The 23,533-nt window shown below is 40.7% G+C and overlaps 1 protein-coding gene across 1 annotated transcript in view; it reads left to right on the forward strand.

The window, feature by feature from the left end:
• EML6 (echinoderm microtubule associated protein like 6) overlaps positions 1–23,533 on the forward strand; it is a 132,965-nt gene that overhangs the window by 83,605 nt on the left and 25,827 nt on the right. Inside the window, exons 18-27 of the mRNA XM_014962408.1 lie at positions 3,339–3,541; positions 4,922–5,033; positions 5,762–5,889; positions 7,435–7,576; positions 9,022–9,174; positions 9,445–9,576; positions 11,404–11,492; positions 12,124–12,300; positions 12,411–12,612; positions 12,842–12,968. Of these exons, the coding sequence (XP_014817894.1) occupies positions 3,339–3,541; positions 4,922–5,033; positions 5,762–5,889; positions 7,435–7,576; positions 9,022–9,174; positions 9,445–9,576; positions 11,404–11,492; positions 12,124–12,300; positions 12,411–12,612; positions 12,842–12,968 (1,465 nt within the window). The remainder of the gene's footprint in view (positions 1–3,338; positions 3,542–4,921; positions 5,034–5,761; positions 5,890–7,434; positions 7,577–9,021; positions 9,175–9,444; positions 9,577–11,403; positions 11,493–12,123; positions 12,301–12,410; positions 12,613–12,841; positions 12,969–23,533) is intronic.

The following is a 23,533-nucleotide window of genomic DNA, read 5'->3' on the forward strand; positions in this document are numbered from 1 at the left end:
CCACCTTGGACTTCCGAAGGGCAGACTTTGGCCTCTTCAGGAGCATGGTTGAAAGTGTCCCTTGGGAGATGGTCCTGAAGGACCAAGCTGCCCAGGAAGGCTGGTCGTACTTCAAGGAGGCACTCCTCAAAGCGCAGGAAAGAGCCATACCCAAGTCCCAAAAATCAAGCAGGAAGGGAAGAAGACCAGCCTGGCTAAATAAAGAGCTTTGGGTGGAGCTCAAGAACAAAAAGAAGGTTTATGACCTTTGGAAAAGGGGCCTGGCAGGCAAGGAGAAATACCAGGAAGCAGTGAAGATATGCAGGGGGAAAAATAGAAGGGCCAAGGCTCAAGCTGAGCTGATCTTGGCCACTACAGTTAAGAATAACAAAAAGGTTTTTTTTTAGTATGTATACAGTAAAAGGAAGATTAGGGAAAATGTGGGCCCACTGATGAATGAGATGGGCACCCTAGTAGTGGAAGACACGGAGAAGGCAGAGTTGCTGAATGCCTTCTTTTCTTCAGTCTTCACTGCTAAGGCTGCCCCTCATGAATCTCTGGCCATGGAGGCAAGGGGGAGAGTGTCCCTTGGGAGATGGTCCTGAAGGACCAAGCTGCCCAGGAAGGCTGGTCGTACTTCAAGGAGGCACTCCTCAAAGCGCAGGAAAGAGCCATACCCAAGTCCCAAAAATCAAGCAGGAAGGGAAGAAGACCAGCCTGGCTAAATAAAGAGCTTTGGGTGGAGCTCAAGAACAAAAAGAAGGTTTATGACCTTTGGAAAAGGGGCCTGGCAGGCAAGGAGAAATACCAGGAAGCAGTGAAGATATGCAGGGGGAAAAATAGAAGGGCCAAGGCTCAAGCTGAGCTGATCTTGGCCACTACAGTTAAGAATAACAAAAAGGTTTTTTTTTAGTATGTATACAGTAAAAGGAAGATTAGGGAAAATGTGGGCCCACTGATGAATGAGATGGGCACCCTAGTAGTGGAAGACACGGAGAAGGCAGAGTTGCTGAATGCCTTCTTTTCTTCAGTCTTCACTGCTAAGGCTGCCCCTCATGAATCTCTGGCCATGGAGGCAAGGGGGAGGATATGGAGAGAGGAAGTTTTTCCTCCCGTAGAAGAGGACCAGGTTCGGGACCACTTGGCCAAACTGGACATTCATAAGTCCATGGGCCCTGATGGGATGCACCTGCGAGTGCTGAGGGAGCTGGCAGATGTTATCGCTGGGCCACTCTCTATCATCTTTGAAAGATCATGGAGAACAGGAGAGGTGTCTGAAGACTGGAGGAAGGCCAACATCACTCCAGTCTTCAAAAAGGGCAAGAAGGAGGACCCTGGGAACTACAGACCAGTTAGTTTCACCTCCATCCCTGGAAAGGTAATGGAGAGACTGATTCTAGATGTCATCTCCAAACAAGTAAAAGAGCGGGGGGTTATTGGAAGTGGACAACATGGGTTTACCAAGGGTAAATCATGTTTGACCAATCTGATAGCTTTCTATGATGCTGTAACTGGTTGGTTGGATGAAGGGAGGGCAGCAGATGTCATCTACCTTGACTTCAGCAAGGCTTTTGACACTGTCTCCCATAACATCCTCATTGGGAAACTAAGGAAGTGTGGGCTGGATGAGGGGATAGTGAGGTGGATTGACAGCTGGCTGTGTGACAGGACCCAAAGGGTAATGATTAATGGAGCGGGTTCAAGCTGGAGACCTGTAACCAGCGGTGTCCCTCAGGGGTCAATACTTGGTCCAGTCCTGTTCAACATATTCATCAGTGACCTGGACGAGGGGACAGAGTGTATCCTCAGCAAGTTCACTGATGGTACCAAACTGGGAGGAGTGGCTGACACCCCGGAGGGCTGTGCTGCCATCCAGCGAGACTTGGACAGGCTGGAGAGCTGGCAAGGAAGAACCTCATGAGGTTCAACAGGGAAAAGTGTAGGGTCCTGCACCTGGGGAAGAAAAATGTCAGGTACCAGTATAGGTTAGGGGTGGACCCGCTAGAGGCAACTACTGAAGAGAAAGATCTAGGGGTCCTGGTGGACAGTAAAATGACAATGAGTAAACAGTGTGCTCTTGCGGCCAGGAAGGCCAATGGTGTCTTGGGTTGTAGAGGGCAGAGTGTAGCGAGCAGGTCAAGGGAAGTCATGCTCCCCCTCTACTCTGCACTGGTGAGGCCACAACTGGAGTACTGTGTCCAGTTCTGGGCTCCCCAGTTCAAGAGGGACAGGGAACTGCTGGAGAGAGTCCAGCGTAGGGCAACAGAGATGATTCAAGGATTGGAGCATCTCCCTGATGAGGAAAGGCTGAGAGAGCTGGGACTCTTTAGTCTGGAGAAGAGAAGGCTGAGGGGAGACCTTCTCAATGCCTATAAGTACCTCAAGGGTGGTTTGAAGGAGGAGGGAGCCAGACTTTTTTCAGCGGTTGCCAGTGATAGGACGAGGGGCAACGGGCACAAGCTGGAACATAAGAGATTCCACTCAAATATGAGGAAAAACTTCTTCACAGTGAGGGTGGCAGAGCCCTGGAACAGGCTGCCCAGGGAGGGTGTGGAGTCCCCTTCTTTGGAGATTTCCAAGCCCCACCTGGATGCTCCTGAGTAACATGCTCTGACAAGCTCTAGGTAATCCTGCTTCAGCAGGGGAGTTGGACTGGATGATCTCTATGGTCCCTTCCAACTCTAAAAATTCAGTGAAATTCAGTGAAATTCAGTGAAATGAAAACGTGTTTTCCATTATTTGAAATCAGGATAAGATTCTGCAAACTAATAAGCAAAATATTCAGAATGGGACGTAGCTCTCAGTCTAGACTGTTCCGTCAAACTGAGAAAGACAGCAAAATTGCTTTCTCTTTGAGGATATTTTTTATTCAGGACTGGATATTTTGTTCTTCATGACTTTTAATCATATGCATGCTACACGAGGTCTCAAAAGGTAGGTGGCACAAGGGCAGTTAAAAATTTAATTTGAGACAACTCAAAATCAGACAGTTTTAAGAAATTCCCATACTTACACTGTACTTTACAGTGTTCAAGTTGTTCAGGTGCTCTCAGATTAAAAATCAGGTTTTTGGGGGGGGAGGTTCTGCATTTTTATGTTTAGGTTATTCTTGAAGGAAAGACATAAAGACGTATCATTTCTGTGGAGATAACAAGCTGAAAAATAGAGCCTGTACTGCTTCAAAACTGTCATTACTAGCTTGACTTTCTTTTATTATGTTTTTCCCTTGTGCAGTACCTTTTCAATATTTCTATAATGTCTTACTCAATCCAAGAGATGATGGGGTCAAGACATTTGTCCTTTACAGCACTATGACTACAAACGAAGTATTAAAAAACTTACTTTTGTTTATATTGCAGGTGGAGGCTTTACATCAAAACCAGGAACATTTGGAACTACTGGAAAATTGGAAACTATGATGAGTGTTTCATATGGGCGAATAGAAGATTTAGTTTTCTCTGGCGCTGCTACTGGAGACATTTATATCTGGAAGGATACTCTGTTGCTTAAGACAGTGAAAGCCCATGATGGACCTGTATTTGCCATGCATGCATTGGATAAGGTATTTATCACCTTGTGTGATCCATTCATCTTCATTATTTTTGTTGCAATAATGGATTTTATAAGTCTATAACTAACATATCTCCCAACAAATTCGCTCAGATTTTGTACATGTGTATGTAAGCAATACATTGTTCTACATTGCACTAACACTGAAGGTGCTTTAATAAACAAAATTATAACTCAAGCAAGTTGCACTGGATGAACCTGAATGTGATTAAAATCACAAAACCAATGCATTACTAAGTTCTGTTATTTGATAGACGTATGTTCGTAAGGACCACATATGTGCTCATTACCTGACCAATAGTTTTCTGACCTCTAAATATGCAAATTTTAGTTCTCACTGTGCTCATGTGTGTCATTTTCATATTTGTAAACCACAGAAGAGTAACAGGTAACATTTATTGCCTCTTCAACATGATTCCAAAAGTATTTTTGCTTTATCAGTTTCCAAAATATGAAACAGGATTTTTTGGATAATATTATCACTGTATCTTAGGCAAGTAACACTTCCAATATCCAAAGGTCTTGTTGTTCTGAGTTAATTATTCCAGGTATCAGAAGCATTTTTCTTCAGTTGCATCAATAAATCTTTAAAAGAAACTATTGTGAAATATTGACATCGCATAAATGAGGTTGGGGCAAAGTTTTGCCAGTTGAAACCCACTGGCAATTTGAAGATGTTGATAATGGAATATCCTTTTTGAGATTATAGTTTCAACTTTAAAAGTATAGCACAAGAAGAGGAATATTAGATAATAATATTTTTATGTATCAAGGTCAGTTAAAATCCCTGTGGCTCAATCCTTTCTAGCCGGAATTGATTGTTCCTATCTTTTCCATTAATTTTTCTATTTGATCTTGGCAATCTATCTTCTAAATATCATTTTAACTTACTTTTTTATTGGCTAGTTATTTATGCTGTGTTTCGTACTCACTCAGCACAAATAAAGAGTATCTACAAAGGGAATTAATCAAAGAATTTGTCCCTTTGCATTATTAGGACTGTTTGAAGCAGCTGCTATGTCCATTGAATTTGGAATAACTTGAGAAGCATTATTACCAACTACTGCCTCTTCTAAGGATGAAGCACATGTTTTTCCATAGCTTATTTCCACATGCAGAAAAATGTTATGGTTCAGGATTACTATTTACAATACTCTTCATGGTTATATGTCTGTATAATCCTAAAAGAGCAACTCTTTAGATTTTCTCCCCTTATTTTTTCTTCGTAGGTATAGGCTGCAGTATTTTTAATTCAACACATTAATAAGATGCAGGGGATAATTTATGCTGCCCTTGGACATGTCTTTTAAAATATTGAACTATTAACACGGCTGCTGACATTTGTGTATGTTTTCATACTGTGATCGTACAGGGTTTTGTAACTGGTGGAAAAGATGGAATTGTGGCACTTTGGGATGATATGTTTGAAAGATGTCTGAAGACATACGCTATTAAAAGAACAGCACTATCTGCTAGTTCTAAAGGTACTATTTTACAATGTGTTTTAATAAGGACTATATGCATAAAGGCTGGTAAAACGGTGGTAATAGGTGTCAAATCTCACCAGAACACAAAAGTCATGGTAATATGCTACTTACTCCTCTGTGCTGGAATTTTCTGGTTTGATTGATTTAAGTTTGATTTCCCACAATCTTTGCCATTTATAGTTTGTTCTGCTACTTCTTTCTTTATTCTGTGACATTTAGCTTTGTTTTCACTGAATAAATTATTTTAAAAAGAAATGTCACAAGCCTGAGTCTTGGCTGTTCCAAAATCTGTTGTTTAGCAGCTAGCTCCTCAAGTGGCCAAATTTCATGTAGTGAGACCGGGGTCTCTGTGAGTTGGAAAGACCTGTTAAATTCTACTTCTTCAGGCATCAGTGTGGAATTCTGTAAAGTGGTACTCACAGATAATCACAGAATTAATGTCCATGTTGCTGGAGCATCTGAACCCCTTATACACTCTCACTGTTAAAGCAGTAAAATACCAATCTCAATATTGCCACGATATAGAGTAGCACAAGCTTCCCTCCTTGAAATTATTAATTAAATCCATGGTTTATCTAGTAGTCTGATCAGTCAAATGTATCATGTTTCATGATTTTAAACAGATTTTAATTAGAGATTGTATAAACTGTGTAAATTATAGGTGATATGAGTCTGTTTTTGATTTCACAGTAAAACCCTAGACTTCCTATCTTTGTATTCTTCAGGTTTACTTTTAGAAGACAATCCTTCTATTCGAGCCATCAGTCTAGGACATGGGCATATACTAGTGGGAACTAAAAATGGAGAGATACTTGAAATTGATAAAAGTGGCCCTATGACTCTACTTGTTCAGGTACTGTATAGCTTTTCCATATCAAAATATTCCCTGTAGAAATCCAAGACACTATAAGATTTTCCCAATCATTTCTTTCTATTTTCATTAGTCCTGTTGATCAACGTTGCTTTCCTTGCTCAGGCCAGAGCTTAATGCTTTCTTATGTAAATCACTTTGAGATTCGCTGTAGATTCCAGAATTCTGAAGGTAAACCAGCATATTACGTTCAAACACTTATGACACTTCTTATGAATTCTTTAGACAATTTAGTTTAGAATATAAAAATGGAAATGGAAAATTTCTGACAGTGTGGTTCCATTTCTTTGCTTGGACTGAAATAATATAGAGTATTCTAAAGGATCCTATACTTTAATTTGCGAAAAATTGTTTTAGAGTTATGACAGCTTTTAACAGTGACATGCAGTTGTCACTGCATGTATTACAAAGCATAAAGAGACCTCTTTTTGAAAGGCAAAGTATTTTGCAAAGTTTGGTTTAAAAATGTTCATATATATGTCACTGATGTATTTGATGTCGCTTTGGTGTCTTGATTAACCCTAATGTCTCTATGTAGAAAATTGTGTCTTTTACTGACTTATAATTTGTCAAGTTTTTACTTTTTGTTTTCTAAAACTGACTAAATTAACAGTGTTTTTTACAAAAATATGGTTTCCTTGGTCTTTTTCTTTCCAGTTAGTTCTGACCACATAATCTTTGAAATTTGGATTGCCAGCATCACAGCCTTACTAACTTAAATGTGCAAATGGTATTTCATATGTAACTAGCTGACTACTTTGGAACTGCAGTCTCTTCCTAACATACAATAATATAATAGTACAGTTGCAAGAGTAAAATTACCTGATTGCTGTGAGTTTTCTGATAAAGGGAAGTGTTATAATTGTCATCCATCTTAAATTACATGCTTGCATGCAGCAACTTGAGCTAAAACTGAAAATATACAAGGTGTAATTAAGATGCCATGACAGTTCCTCCCCTTTTTTCTTTTAATGGTATTTTTCCATCTGAACCAAACTAAAATCCAGATTGAGAATAGTAAGAAATTATTTAATCTTGAAATGCTGTGCCATCAAGCTGTATGTAAATTGAAGGAAATCTAGAAATAGCAGGATGAGTGATTAAAAACGTTAAAACTGAGTTCTGAGGAAAGATTAAAAAAACTGAGTATGTGTATGTTGGGCAAACAAGTTCTCCAGGATCTAAAAAATTACCTAACCCTTGAAGACATATTAGCCCACATTAGGATTTCAGAATAAAGTCCTGTTTGGGAAATAACTATTTCCTGTTCAAGTCTGGAAGAGAGAGCATTGAAGCAACAGAGATTAGAGATGGTAATATTAGAGGAGACTATGGAAAAGTATCTTTTAGATAGTTATCAGAGGAAATAGACCAGACATTCAGGTCTGTCTGAATGTGGAAAATTTTTGAAAAGATGGCAAAATCTTTATTACCTGAGACTTGCAAAAGGAGGCAAGGCAAGTGCTAGAACTTTTTTACATAAACCCACATGCATTATTTTGTCTTATATTAAATGGTTTCCTTTAGGGACATATGGAAGGAGAAGTCTGGGGCTTGGCAGCTCATCCTCTCTTGCCAGTCTGTGCAACAGTGAGTGATGATAAAACACTACGAATCTGGGAACTTTCATCCCAGCACCGCATGCTGGCAGTAAGGAAACTCAAAAAAGGTAATTCTCATTCAGCCATACACTATGATAGTAACGATACTACTCTATTTCTGTAACAGTTCCATCTTTGCTTTCGGTGCACATCGCAGACGTTAATTAAGTCAGAAGACCACACAGTCATTAAGAAATTTGAGGCATAGGAAATAAATTGCCTTTGGCATCTGTCAAGTCAATGAAAAGGGTAGAAAGAAAAAGGCTTATAATCTATTGTAATGAGTAATAAAAAAATGAACTTTCATCTTCCTCTGATTCCAAGGGAATGAGTTGACATCAGAATCATTTTCCTTCCTAAGAATACTGAAGGTTAGAATATTTGCTGCTGACATTAAGAAGTTTCTTTATAAAGACAAGTGTAAAATTTTCTGCATGTTGAGCACAATCATCTTTCAGTGGCAATATACACTTCACATGTTATACCAACTTCTCTGAAAATGAACAGTTTTCCAGCCCTCTCCTCTGTATAACTTTAGATGAGCTATGTTGCAATTCTGCCTTCTCAAAATTACTCTTATTTCATTTATTCATCGATACCCTTCAGGAAATTTTATGGTGTAAATTCAACATGCTTCATTTTCAGTGACAGATCCAGAGCACAGAAACTAACTGGCTCAGGGAAAACAGAATCAAATGTTTTGGAGAGGTGAACTCAGGAACAGATGAGGGTAGCTATATAAGAGTATGGTCAGAAATAATATTGAGGGAAAAAGTAAGTGGAGGAAATGTAGTAACTCTCTGTTTTAAATGTGCTCCACCTGAAAAGAACCATTATTCAGTCATATAATGAAGAAGCTTTCAAGTTCAGTATTTCTGAAAAACATGTATTTATGCTGCCTGTAATAAGTCTTTGAATTTTTCAATTGGATTTCTTTTCTGTATGGTTTCTTTGTTTTTCTTTTCCTTTTTTTTTTTGAGTATGGTCAGAAATAATGTTGAGGGAAAAAGTAAGTGGAGGAAATGTAGTAACTCTCTGTTTTAAATGTGCTCCACCTGAAAAGAACCATTATTCAGTCATATAATGAAGAAGCTTTCAAGTTCAGTATTTCTGAAAAACATGTATTTATGCTGCCTGTAATAAGTCTTTGAATTTTTCAATTGGATTTCTTTTCTGTATGGTTTCTTTGTTTTTCTTTTCCTTTTTTTTTTTTTCTTAATTAATTTTATTTCTATCATTGGTGTATTTAGAACATAGTTGGAAGGTGTTATTTTCACCTAAACCCATTTCAAGACTAATCAAATCACCACTGTCAATTCAAGAACAGCCTATATAGAGGGTATATTCCCATTATTCCTAGTCCTCCTATCTCATAATATATTTTCTTTAATAAATAAAAAATCTATTTTAAAATTATATACTTGATGTAAAAACTTCATTTGCAGTTTGGTGATGGTTTTCTCAATCCTAAGTTTGTAACCCTTAACATACTCCTTTCCATTTTCATCTGTAGGTGGACGATGCTGTGCCTTTTCTCCTGATGGGAAAGCCTTGGCTGTAGGGTTGAATGATGGGAGTTTTCTGGTGGTAAATGCTGACACCGTTGAAGATATGGTCTCTTTTCACCACAGAAAGGAAATGATCTCAGATATAAAGTTTTCACGAGGTATAATCATATGATAAGGTGAAAGGGCAGTGTTTATCTTGGAGTTTGTTTCTCTCCTCTAGACAAAACATTGAATTTTCCAAAGATGGACTGGCTTTATATGCGACCCATGCATTTAAATGCTTCACGATTCTGTATGTTTGTATGCAGACTAAAATAATGGGACCCACCCCTAACTGGTGCATTTGGATGCACTACAGTAATAAAATTGCATAACAATAATAGCTATAACATGTACACCTTTAATAACTCAATGTCTCTTCTTTACAGAATCAGGAAAGTACCTGGCTGTGGCTTCCCATGATAATTTTGTAGATATTTACAATGTTCTTACCAGCAAAAGAGTTGGCATTTGTAGAGGTGCATCTAGCTATATCACACACATTGACTGGGACTCAAGAGGTAAAATGTTTGACCAGAGATACAGATTTAAAATGGCTATAAAATGTAATATCAGAAAACTGTTCGCATACCAGTTACTAAGATAAACTGTAACTACTAATGCAAGTGATTTTCAACATCAAGCACCATATAGGTTCAGTGCAATTACATTTATCCATGGAATTCATCCCCACTTGTACCCACTTTGTACCAGAGAACATGGTACTTCGCTGCTGACAGCAAATGACTAAAATGTTGCTTATGAACATAATATTGCTTTTCTTTGCTCTGTTCTTTTTATAGTTTTGTAGTGTGTGGCATATTTTTCTTTTCCACCTTTTATGTCCAATTTCCTTTCTTCTTTGCTGAGCATTACATTGCAATCACGACAGTGAAGTTAGAGAGCCTTATTGTCAGAACTAATTAAATCTAGCAGGATTGATAATGAGCTCATGCAAATAAGCCTTCCTGGGCCTAATATGATTCCATGTGGAACCACCTGTGCGTCTGAGCTCTGCTTCCCCTGTTGCACTAGTCCCAAAATATGGTGCAAGCTTGTTGACAACAACAGGAGCTAACCTCCTTTCAGAACCTGTCCAGGTCTGGGTGCCATTCTAGAGCTAGTAAGCCACGGCGCGCTTGCTTTCAACCCTGATAATCTGACTACCGATAGGCGTACACACAATAATAGCATTTTTTCCAATACTACCTATATATCTGTAGTAGCCATTTTTTGGATGTGTTACATGTACAGACATAAAGTATAAGAAAATTGAAAATTCTTTGTGTCCTTCATGGTATTTATTGGAAACTCTAACTGAACTTCTAGATGTAAAGGATTAATATGCTAAATTGCATAACCTGTTTTATACAGGTCAGAGATGAAGGGCATAATACTACTGTAGTCCCATGTTGCACTTCTTGTTGTCCGTGATTCCATCAGACCGAATATAGCTCATCTACCAACGGGCAAGATGCCCAGTCAAAATATAGCGACATTGGAACTGCACTAGTTAATATCAGCTGATAATCCAATCCAACGTTTCTCAGTAAAAGTGCTTTCCCTTGACAGTTACACAGTTTCAATATTGTAGAGCCACTTTCATGATAATAGATCCCCACAGAATTTCTTACACTAGTATAGTTGTTATAATCTGAAAAATTCAGAAAATGCCTTTAATTTTCTTATATTGCAAAACTGAATTTGAAAGCATTTTTGCTTCTTCATGCACAAATACTTGATAACTATCAATTGCATACAGGGCTATTTTGCTAATATCACAGTATTTGTATGTGTATGGTAAACTTCCTAATCATAGAAGGGATGGGTTGGAAGGGACCTTAAAGGTCATTGAATTCCAACCCCTCTGCCATAGGCAGGGACACCTCCCACTAGACCAGGTTATCAAACCCCCACCCAACCTGGCCTTGAACACCAAGGACAATTTGGTGTGTAGCTGGACAATATGCCAGTTAAGCAGTGTGAAATAGAGAGGATTTTACAATGTTTTAATATTAAATATTTTAATATTTTAATATTTTTTTATTTTCCATTATCATGATGATGAAAACAAAAGCAAACTATTTCTTATCAGAAGTGATTTGCTGCAGGACAGTAATTTTTTAATGATATTGAATGATATTTAAAATATTACTTCTGCAGTGAATCAGGAGTACCGGATTCTTATGAGAGTGATTCTAAGCATCTGTTTTACTTTTGCCATGAATAACTCTCTGGAGGACAATTCCTTAGCTTGCCCTCAGAAATCTCTTCATTCAGTCAAAAGAAAGGTCATAATATTCATAGTAATGAATAAGATTCATAATAAACTCTTATTTCGTATCCAGGAAAGTTATTGCAAGTCAATTCTGGTGCCAAAGAACAACTATTTTTTGAAGCACCAAGGGGGAAAAGGCATATTATAAGAATTGCTGAGGTACGAATCATACTTACTGGATTTTTTACTGTGAAACTTATTTTTCCAGACTGTTAGCATAGCTTGTCTTCAAATGGTATATTTTTTACTTTTAAACTACTATATTTACAGTGGTTACATTTAGAATTATTTAATCACTCTATATAGTGTCTTTCCTAGCATTTGTAATGGTGGAACTTGCAAGTTTCTGTTTGTATCTCTAAATTTCCTGTTGTTTGTTAAGTAGCAGTCATTCCCCATAATCCCCTTTCCTGGACAATCACCTGTTTTCTGTGTAATTGGTGCACATGCAGGTTATAAACCATCTTTAAACAGTATGACCTAGCCTTTAAGGATGTTGATTATTTGTGACACATAATTCTTCTACAAAATTGCCCATGTTTAGCACTTCTTCAGAAAATCTTTAAGGTGATTTGTATCCAAATCATTCTCTACTTTGGGAAAGCAGGGATGTTTAAAGTTTTAAAGCTTTTGATGAAGATGTGCAATTTGTATTAACTAGCTGGAAACAGTGAACACTTTCTAAAAAGACTAAAAAAATTAATATCAAGCATAAAAATATATGTGCATGAAAGCAGTGTGTATTGGCCATGTATTAAGATGACTTCTTTTGGGGAACTTTTGATTGCAGATAGAGAAGATTGAGTGGGACACCTGGACATGTGTTCTTGGTCCTACTTGTGAAGGAATTTGGCCCATGCACAGTGATGTCACCGTTGTCAATGCAGCTAGTCTTACAAAAGATGGAGCACTATTAGCTACAGGAGATGACTTCGGTTTTGTGAAGCTTTTTTCATATCCTGTGAAGGTAATAAGTGTATTTATGTCTGTGATTAGAAACTGTGCAGGAAAAGGAATTAAGGAAGACACTGCTGGCAATATGTCAGACTGCTAATATGCGGTTTCTTTGTGGTGCAGGGCCAACATGCAAAATTCAAGAAGTATGTGGGTCACAGTGCACAGGTAACCAACGTGCGGTGGTTACACAATGATTCTGTGCTGCTGACTGTAGGTGGTGCTGATACAGCTTTGATGATCTGGACCAGAGAATTTTTGGGCATTCAGGAGAGTAAGCTGGTTGATAGTGAAGAATCAGACACAGATGCAGAAGAAGATGGAGGTAAAAAGGATTGTATAAAACACATCTTTAATTTGGCCTTCATTCCACAGAGACTCACACGGGCATTTAAGTTGAAGTGGGCAAGAAACTTTCACATACTAAAGTTCTGTGTAGGGGTAGCTTGGTAGGATTTGTTTCCTTCCTTGTATTGGTGCAGATCTTCTTATTTTCCTCTCTTCCACTATGAAACAAGGGTAGTTTGTTTTATTATATGTTTTATTTTTCTAAGGTTATGATAGTGATGTTGCAAGAGAAAAAGCAATTGACTATACCACTAAGATCTATGCAGTAAGCATCCGAGAAATGGAAGGGACAAAACCTCATCAACAGCTGAAGGAAGTTTCAGTAGAAGAGAGGTATGTCACACAAATGTACATTGCATTCTTTGGAATCTCTTTTAATTCAAGTAAAATTAGTCCTTAGAAATAAGACAAGATTTTTAAAGTTCACAAGATAACTTGTAAATACTTTGTAGTTAAGGCTTTTGGTGATGTTTTCATTGAGAGATTTTCAGTTGTTTATAGTTGTGTCAGGGTGTTACTCTTAAAGCTGAAATTTGCCATGGGACACTTTCGCCTTAGGCTGAGTTATTCTGAAAAAAATAAGATGGAAGGGGAAGAGTAGTGGAGACGACGATAAAGAGGTAAGAGCTAAGCACTGAAATGCAGACCTAGGGGGTGGGTGAGTAAAAACTCTGACTGGGACAGGACTTCTGGGACAGAACAGGATTATCTATCACCAGTAAAGTACATTCCCCTTTGTAATCTGGAACAGTAAAACTATACCTGTGAATCCAGTTGGTGACTCAACTGTGAATCCGTGCAATCTCTTTTGATAGAAAGAATTTAAGCTTAGTTGTTTCCCTTCAGTTTAGCCAGAACACATGACTAGTAACAATACCAGTAGTGTGATGGCATATTATTCTCCCCACAGGGATCTTGCCCCAGTTAGAAAACAGGATAAATATTCTTCAGAGAATACAGTGTGTGCAGAAGCAAGCACTGGTGTACTGTAGGATCCTTGCTGCAGGTATTGCCAAAGATGAGAGATCTGTGTGTAGAAAGAGGCTGGGATGGCAAGAAGGGAGCACTCTGGAGCCTGTGGACTGCTGTCTTCTTGCTGTTCCTGCTTCTGTCACAGAGCTTCTTGGTGATGGTTGGCAAGTAGAATATTTATATAGGCAGCCCGTAACTTGGTGTTTCTTGTTTCCTGCTGTCAGCTGAGAGAAGTACAGCTGAATTTGCAGAAAAACAGCACACTCATAGCTGGAAGTGGAGATCATTTAAACAGTTCTTTGAATAAATGTAACACGTGATTACATTGAACAGATTAAGGTCTAAGGTTCTCTTACTTGTCTACTGAAAACTAGTGGCAACTTCGGAGATTTTTGGCTTTAAACTTTCTTGGTGTCCTGATTTGCAGAATATAAAATGGAGTTAGTAATACTTCCTAATCTCATGCAGACCTATGAAAGATAGATTAGTTTATGGTGTTAAAGCTCTCAAAGAATGCAGTGCTGAACATCATGGACAAAAATTACTAATTTTTTACTCTGAATAGGAGAATAAATGTTGGGTGTGAAAAATGAAAAGAAAAATGTTGCACCCTTTTTTTTTTTTTCATCACAATGTTTTAACAAAAACATGCAGCAGGAGAATTAGTGATTTTTTTCAATAACATGTTGGACCATGTTCTTTTCCCTTTTTTTTTCTCATTTACTCATATAAAATCTTTGTTCCTCCATTTTCCTATGAAAAGGCATAGTGTATTGCCTAGTAAACATTAATATTTTGAGACTGAGTTAAAAAAAGAAAAAAAAGATTTTATTTTGGGCAGATACTGCTAATTGTTATTACACATGAAATAGCGAGTACCAATGGTACAATGGCCAGGTGTGTTACACCTGAAGCCCTTGTAACTTCCAGCTGTTTTATTACGCTTTAATGATGCAAAAGCAACTGTAGAGAGATTTTATTTGACTGATTAAGCTGGGCTTACAATAGTTTTGTACTAGTGAATATGAGCATAAACATCAGCCTCTTCTGCAGCTTTTCAGCACTATTTTCAGTCCAGGAGTGAAAATCACCACAGTCCCTTTGGGTCCTTAGGAAGCTTTCCTTCTCTGAAACCTGACCATGGGTCTGGTGTCTGATGCAAGCAAGTACCCTGTTTCTCAGCGGAGTGTCTTAGTCTGCCACGTACACTTCAGGCTTCCTGACTTTTGGGTCTGTCCACATTCACAGCCCTGCGCTGCATAAGCTGATTCAGCTGAACCTACTCTGTTGCCATGGAGGGGCAGTTTGCCTTTTTCAGTTGTTCTAACAGAACATATAGCATCTGCAAAGCAACGCATAAGACAAATGAAGCAGGCTTCCTTTTTGTCACCCTAACACTGATAATGTCCTGCTGGTGGTCATCGCCCTCTTGGAAGGAGCTTGGCTCTCGACCTGGAAGAAGATCATGCTCTCAACCTTAGCCAGAACAGATGTGGGAGAGCTTCCACAGAAGCTTACAGCTCTGCAGGTCACAGGCTGCAGGGAGTGCCAGAGCCTTTTACTGGTAACGGGTGGCAGCCACAAGAACTGCTGTGTGTGTTGTGAACAGGTGAACGATCTGCTCAGGCTGGTGGCGGAGCTGAGAGAGGAAGATGAAAGGTTAAGGAGCATTAGGGAAGCTGAACAAGAAATAGACTGGTGGAACCAGGCTCTGCCCTCCTTGAAACAGAAACAGGAGCACCTATTGGAAAGTAGCCAGGGTCAAGGAGCCCCTGTATCCTGCCCCTGTCAGGCAGAAGGCAGAAGCCTAAATGAAAAGAGTGAATGGAGGCATGTTCATGGTCAGGGCAGCAGATGAACTCCCTCCTACCCCCTGCTCCCCCACAGTGCCTCTGAAGAACAGATATGAGGTTCTGATTGAGGAAGGCCAGGCAAGTGAGGATGTGGATGATGGGCAATCTACATCAAAGATTCCTCCACAGTCAGAAAAGCATACTGCCCGTATCACCACCACATCCACAAGGAGGAAAAGAAGGGTTATAGTTACTGCTGAAATACCGTGACCAGCAGAAGTAGGGAGGTGATTATGCCCCTCTACTTGGCACTGGTGAGGCCACACCTTGAGTATTGTGTCCAGTTTTGGGCACCTCAATACAAGAGAGATCTGGAGGTGCTGGAGCGAGTGCAGAGGAGGGCAACGAAACTAGTGAAGGGCCTGGAAGACAAATCCTACGAAGAGCGGCTGAAGGAGCTGGGGCTGTTTAGTATGAGGAAGAGGAGGCTGAGGGGAGACCTCATCACTCTCTACAACTACTTGAAAGGACACTGTAGAGAGGTTGGGGCTGGTCTCTTCTCACAGGTAATTAACGACAGAACAAGACGGAACAGCTTCAAGCTCCAACAGGGTAGGTTTAGACTGAACATTAGGAAACAGTTCTTCAGAGAAAGAGTGGTCAGGCATTGGAATAGGCTGCCCAGGGAGGGGGTTGAGTCATCATGTTTAAGGGACGTTTAGTTGTGGTGTTGGGGGATTCGGTGTAGGGGAGGACTTTGTAGAGTGGGGTAGATGGTTGGACTCGATGATCCCAAGGGTCTCTTCCAACCTGAATGATTCTATGATTCTATGATGACTCCTTCCTGAGGGGAATGGAGGGCCCAATATGCCAGGTGGACCCTCCTCATAGGGAATTCTGCTGTCTTCCTGGGGCCCAGGTTAAGGACATCACCAGGAAACTTCCTGCCTTCGTACAGACCTCAGACTATTACCCTTTATTCATCTCCCATGTAGGAGGGGAAGTTGCAACTCGTAGTCCAAAAGCAATAAAAAGACACTTCAGGGCATTGGGAGGGCTGGTGAGGGAATCTGGGGCGCAGATTATTTTTTCCTCACTCCTTCTAGTTGCAGGCAGTGACACTGGAAGGAACAGATGGATCCAATCGATTAATACATGGCTCCGTGGCTGGTGTCACCACCACAATTTTGGGTTTTTTTGATAATGGGATGGCCTACACAGCACCGGGCTTGCTGGCATCAAATGGAAGACACCTTTCTCAAAGGGGGAAAGAGGGTCTTTGCCCAGGAGATTGTCAGGGCTTTAAACTAGATGTGAAGTGGGGAGGGGGATAATAATATCGGGCTTGTCTGTGTCAAGCTGTGGGATAACACATCAGGGTTAGAGGGATGCTAAGACGGGGTGCTAGTAAGGGCCTTCAGCCTGTTGCCCTGAGGCATGCTAGGGACACTGCATCACAGTCAAAGTCTTGCAGAGATGAGTCAGGGCTCCTGAGGTAGTTGAAGTCAACAGGGAAACACCCATGAAACACTCCAAGGGGTGTTCCTCTAAGAAGGCAGCACAGCCAACAGCCCAGCTGAAGTGCCTCTACATGAACGCACGCAGCATGGGCAACAGACAGGAGGAGTTGGAAGCCACCATGCTGCTGGAAAGCTACAATACAGTGGCCATTACTGAAACCTTTTGGGATGAATCCTGTGACTGGAGTGTGGCTATTCATGACTACAAGCTGTTCAGAAGGGACAGACAAGGAAGGCGGTGTGGAGATGTGGAGACGTCCCTAAAGAATAGCCAAGAGGAAGTGGAAAGCTTATGGGTAGGAACTAAGAGACCAAGGCGGCAAGGGGAACCTTGTGGTTGGTGTCTACTACAGGCTGCCTGATCAAGGGGAGCCTACCAATAAAGTGTTCTTACTGCAGCTACAGGAGGCATCACATTTGAAAGCTCTTGTCTTGCTAGGGGATTTCAACCACCCTGACGTCTGCTGGAAAAGCAACACAAGACAATCCAGGAGGTTCCTGGAGTGCCTCGACGATAGCTTCCTAAGGCAGGAAATAGACAGGCCTACCTGATGCTGGACCTGATAGCCACCAATGCAAGTGAGCTCATCCGGGATATCAAGATTGGAGCAGCGATCATGCCCTGGTGGAGTTCACAGTCCTAAGGGATACATGTCAGACAAGGAGCATAGTTGGGACCCTGAATTTTAGGAAAACCTCCAGCTCTTCAAGCTTAGTCAAAAGGATCCCCTGGGAAATGGCCCTCAGGGACAAGGGGGCAGAACAGAGCTGGCAGATCTTTAAGGGTGCTTTGCAGAGAGCACAAGAGCTCTCAATCCCCAGGTGTAAGAAATTGAGGAAGAAAGGGAAGAGACCAGCATGGCTGAGTTGGGACCTCCTGGTCAAACTAAAAGGCAAGAAGGAACTGCACAGGCGGTTCAAACAGGATCAGGAAGAGTATAGGGATGCTGCCAGGTTATGTAGGGATGAGATCAGGAAGGTCAAGCCGCAGCTGGAGCTGAACCTCACAAGGGATGCTAAGAATAACAAGAAGGGCTTCTACAGGTATGTTAAGCAGAAAAGGAAGCTTACGGAAGGTGTACCCTCCATGATGAGCAAGAATGGCAAACTGGTAACAACAGACGAGGAGAAGGCTGAGGTTCTCAACAACTTTTTTGCTTTGGTCTTCACTGCCAACACCTCTCCTCACATCACCTGAGTTAAAGGACCAGGCAAAAACAGGGGCTATGAGAATGAAGAACCACACACTGTAGGAGAAGACCAGGTTCAAGACCTTCTAAGGGACCTAATGAAATCCATCCACAGGTCCTGAGGGAGCTGGTGGATGAAGTTGCTAAGCCACTTTCCATTTCATTTGAAAAGTCATGGCAGCCTAGTGAAGTTCCCACTGACTGGAAAAGGGGAAACATAACTCCCTCTTCAAAAAGGGGAAAAAAGAAGACCCAGGAAACTAGAGGCTGGTCAGTCTCATCTCTGTGCCTGGCAAGATCATGGAGCAGATCCTCCTGGAATCTCTGCTAAGGCACATGGAAAATAAGGAGGTGACTGGTGACAGCCAAAGTGGCTTCACCAAGGGCAAGTCATTCCTGACGACTTTATTGGCCTTCTATGATGGCACTACAGCATTGGTAGATAAGGGGAGAGCAACAGACATCATCTACCTGGACTTATGCAAAACATTTGACACTGCCCCACATGACATCCTCGTCCCTAAGTTGGAAAGGCATGGATTTGATGGACCACTCAGTGGATCAGGAGCTCGCTGTATGGCTGCACTCAAAGGGTTGTGGTTGACGGTTCAATGTCCAAGTGGAAGCCAGTGACAAGCGGTGTTCCTCAGGGGTCAGTACTGGGACCAGTGCTGTTTAACATCTTTGGAGACATGGACAGTGGGATTGAGTGCACCCTCAGCTAGTTTGCCGATGACACCAAGCTGTGTGGCGCAGTCGACATGCTAGAGGGAGGGGATGCCATCGAGAGGGACCTGGACAGGCTTAAAAGTTGGCCCTTGTGAATCTCAGGAAGTTTAACCAAGTCAAGTGCAAGGTCCTGCACCTTGGTCATGGCAGTCCCAGGCACAAATACAGGTTGGGCTGAGAAAGGATTGAGAGCAGCCCTGAGGAGAAGGACTTGGTGGTGTTGGTAGATGAGAAGCTCAACATTGAGTCAGCAATGCTGCTGGCAGCCCAGAAAGCCAACTGTATCCTGGGCTGCATCAAAAGAAGTGTGGCCAGCAGGGCCAGGGAGGGGATTCTGCCCCTCTGCTCCGCTCTGGTGACACCCCACCTGCAGTACTGCATCCAGCTCTGGGGTCCTCTGCACAGGAATGACATGGACCTGTGGGAACGAGTCCAGCGAGGGCCACAAAGATGATCAGAGGGATGGAGCACCTCTCATATGAGGACAGCCTGAGAGAGTTGGGATTGTTCAGCCTGGAGAAGAGGAGACTCCAGGGAAACCTTATAGAAGCCTTCCAGTACCTGAAGGGGGTCTACAGGAGAGATGGGGAGGGACTCTTTTTATCAGGGAGTATAGTGATAGGACAAAGGGTATTGGTTTTAAATTGAAAGAGGGGAGATTTAGACTAGATCTCAGGAAGAAACTCTTTACTGTGAAGGTGGTGAGACACTGGAACAGGTTGGCCAGAGAAGCTGTGGCTGCCCCATCCCTGGAGGGGTTCAAGGCCAGGCTGGATGGGGCTTGGAGCAACCTGGTCTGGTGGGAGGTGTCCCTGCCCAGGGCAGGGGGCGTGGAACTCAATGATTTTAAGGTCCCTTCCAACCCAAACAGTTCTATGATTCTAATCCATAATTCAGGGAAAACATGCTTTGTGCTATCCAACACTACAAAGCAGCACTGATGCTAGAAGCTTCCCTAGTACGCTCAAGTGTTTCCACACTACTCACTCTGTTTAGAGCTGGTGGGCCTAATTAAATGGGTAGACACCTCCTCTGCAGCGAGCTTGCCTCTGATTTCAATAATAGTCTCTTCATAACAACTGTACATGAAAATAGTATAGGGTAGACTATCTGAATGAATAATCTGTCCTGTAACAAGTAGACTAAAGAGAGCAAAATGGAAGGTTTTAAGTGTCTTGGTGTCTTTTTACTTCTTACTGTCTCCATATAATCAAGAGTTTTGTACTTCATTTTAAAATGGCTTAAAAATAAACCCTTGCAACTGTCCTTTCCATATTTTCTGCTTAAAAGTCACAGCTATTCTTCACATTTTTTGTATGTCCTCTTTCAATTACGGCTACTTCAATATAACCATATCTTTGGTATTTGGAATTTGTGCTCTGATAAATTCGTGAACAGATCCCATACTTTTAATATATAGCTTGTTAGGCAATTCAATTTCCTTTCTTCATTGGAATTATATAAATTACCAGAATTTATAGTCAAACCATTAAAAGCAGAAATTTTATGGTGAAACACAGGCAAAACTGCAGTTTGAGGGTATTGTGCTAGGATAGGACTCTTAAGCTGCAAAAAGTACTGGGTTTTGGATGTGGTAAAATGAGGTTAATGTATGGGCTACTGCAATTGTCAAAGCCTTCGGGTTTTGGGCACAGTTATACCAATATGCACACAATTTATGCAGAATCTTAACACTCCCAATTATGAGTGCTTCAAAGCTGGCTTTCTTAGTATGAACTATGAAGCAAGCTTCATAGCTGTGCTGGATTATGTCTTTTCTAAGAATACAAAAGCATGTAACAGCTAATGAAGGGTTTAGCTGAAGCTTCCTGAAAGCACTGGGCTGACTTTTCTTTGCACCTACAGGGGTCCAAAGTGACAGTTGACCAAGCTAGACAAAATTAAAAGCTTATGAGTATTCAGTTGTCAGTGTTCAGGAAAATCTAAGTTCTAAATCAGCGGATCTTCGGGATGTTAGAGTCTTGAAATCTCTGTGCACAGGGTTGAGTGAGATGCCAGCAAGTAATACTGAAGCCAGTTCACAAAGCTTTACGTTTTCTGCACAAAGCACAGCTGAAGTAGCCTTTCCCAGTCCTTTCAGATATGAAGAAGGGAACCAAGAGGATGTATTCCATTCTCTTTCAGGCAGGTACGTGGGAAAACCTGGTAGTCTTTTGAGGAAGAAGATTGTCTGGAGAAAATATTTCAAATCCCAAATCTTTCCTCTTTGTAATTGGGCCGTATATCTGTAGGAAGCCCCCAAGGATTGTGCATCTGATGGGATGTGCATACTGTGAATACGCTGAGATTGATTACATACTGTGTAAATTTTGAAAATTATGCAACAGGCTGGAAATCCATTTAAGTTAGAAGCAGTGAGTTAATTACAAGACCTGAAAAACTGGTGGTTCGCTTCACTGAAAATTGCAATGAGGATATAAGAAGAAGAAATTGCTGTATTTTCATTGTGTGTCTGAGAAAGGAAAAATAGTGAGTTATTCAGAGGTACAGTGGGTAGAAACCCAGAGTTAACTAAAGTAAAAATTTAGGGAAGAAAAAAGAGAGAAAAACCAAGCTTCTAGCTCAAGCAAGAGATGGGAATAGCTGTCGCTGTTGCTCTGAGCTGCTTCTTAGGGCCAAGGACTTCAAGCTCGCTATGTCTCTTTCTTTAGTAATATTCATAAGGTGAATTTATGCTTAATGTTATTTCCCTGCTTATATGATATGAATATGCTTCAAAGTACTATGTGACACCTAGGAGACAGTTTTGGTTTGGTTTATTTACTTCTTTATTATAGCTACATTTCCCTTTTTAACCTTTGTGTTTGCTAGAATAAGGTTGCCGGACTCTATGCTTCTGTAATATTAAGTGGTGAATCTGAAAAACTCAAAATTACATTTTCTCTCTACAAATAACAGATCATTGTACAATTCAGCAGAAGTTTGATCTGCGGAACTGTGATGTGGTTGCAAGTTGAGAGCTGATCAGGCAGTGCCAAGTTACGAGGGGAAAGCTTTGCAACAAACACCACCCTTTGGAAAGGAGTCAACAATTCGCAAATTACTCCCCTCAAAATAATACAAAGACTTACTCTGCTGTCTTTTTGTCAAAAGAGATGAGCCAGCAATTCTTGGCCCTTCTCTCCCCATCATGGGAAAGAGAGTAGGACGACAGATTTGGCTCTATACATGGATATATACTCTATACTCTATACAGGATAACTGTGATTGTGAGCGGCTGCTGTGCATCCTCTGTTCCCACCTAGCATATGCGTTGAGCCTAGCATAATCCAGCAAGACCAAAAGGAAATCTATATTACACTGGCCTTCTCCAGATTTCCAGAGTGTTTTGCCCCTAAGCAAGCCGGGCAGAGAAATTTCATTATTCTAAATGAAGAAAAAAAAAGCCTATATATATATATATCACGATCTTGGGGATAATATTAAGGTTTTTCCTTAGAAAAGAAAATGAAAGCCCTTTATCAAACGTACTTTTCCTGTCTCATTTATGCACATAATGAAGATAATAATGATTCTGCAAATATCTAGGAGGAGCATACAAGTTACATGAGAGATTTTACTTGTAGGATTTGAAATAAATCATGGTCTGGTGTTTTGGTTTTTTTGGGAGGGGGGAAGATTAACTGTCTCTGTCAGTAGTTATAGATTAAGATAGAAAAATAACTGGAGAGATGAGGTTGAAGAAAAGTTTTTAAATATCTTGTGTTTGTATTAGTTGGTGTATTCAGTTAATTAATTGATTGTTTCTCTCTCCTTTCCCCAACCTTCTTGTTTTTCTTCTTTTTCCCTTTCCATGTCTGTCCTCCTATCCTCCCCACCCACCCTTATTTTTTTCTTCCTTTTTATGCTCCTCTCATTGGCATCCTCTTCTTTGCTCTGTCTGTATGATACAGAAGTGGGATGCCAATGAGAGGTGCTGCAGGAGCAGTCTCGCGGTGTGGGAGCTCCAAGAGCAGTGCTCCCACACCACGGGACCACGTGGTCACTGGTGGGACTGTCCCAGAAAATCCAGGACAATTGTAAGCTATACTGTGTGTTATGTAGGAATTGTGCTCCATTTCAGAAAAGGGCTAACTTTTGAACTGGGAACATTTTCACTGGCAAAGAATTTATACAATAAGAAGTAAAACAAGCTTGTGTGAAGACTGTATTTATGTTACGAATATGAAAGGCAAAGATATATCTGCATTCTGCAATCTACTAACCGCTAACATATATCCTATGTTTGCAGCTTTCGTTTAGTTTGATTTGCATGACTCTACATAAACTGAAAACTCTTGTAATATACTTGGTGATGGAAAACCATTTAAAGCAGGTTGAATGTGTAGAAAGAAAGCACCATCTGCATGTTTGTCTAGTTTTGTGGTTTTTTAACATACTGGCTTGTCTCACTTCCCCTGAATTACCTGTCTCAGAGCCTGTTCTCAATTGTGTTATTATTTGTTATTTGTAATCATATGTTCTGATAAAGACAAGAAGTTGGCTTTTCTCTCTTAAAATATTATCCTTTTTATTGTTTCTTTACAGTAGCATGGGCTGAATTATACAGGCTTTCAAAACAGCCCCCACAAGTGGCAAGTACAAGTTACCATAAACTGAATTATTAGACATGTGGTTACAAAATTTGTTCATGCACTTTTACATGCACACTTCTGTGGATGCAGTGTAAAAGC

This window comes from Calidris pugnax, unplaced genomic scaffold (genome assembly GCF_001431845.1).
Source record: "Calidris pugnax isolate Ruff unplaced genomic scaffold, ASM143184v1 scaffold147, whole genome shotgun sequence".
Classification (NCBI taxonomy): domain Eukaryota; kingdom Metazoa; phylum Chordata; class Aves; order Charadriiformes; family Scolopacidae; genus Calidris; species Calidris pugnax.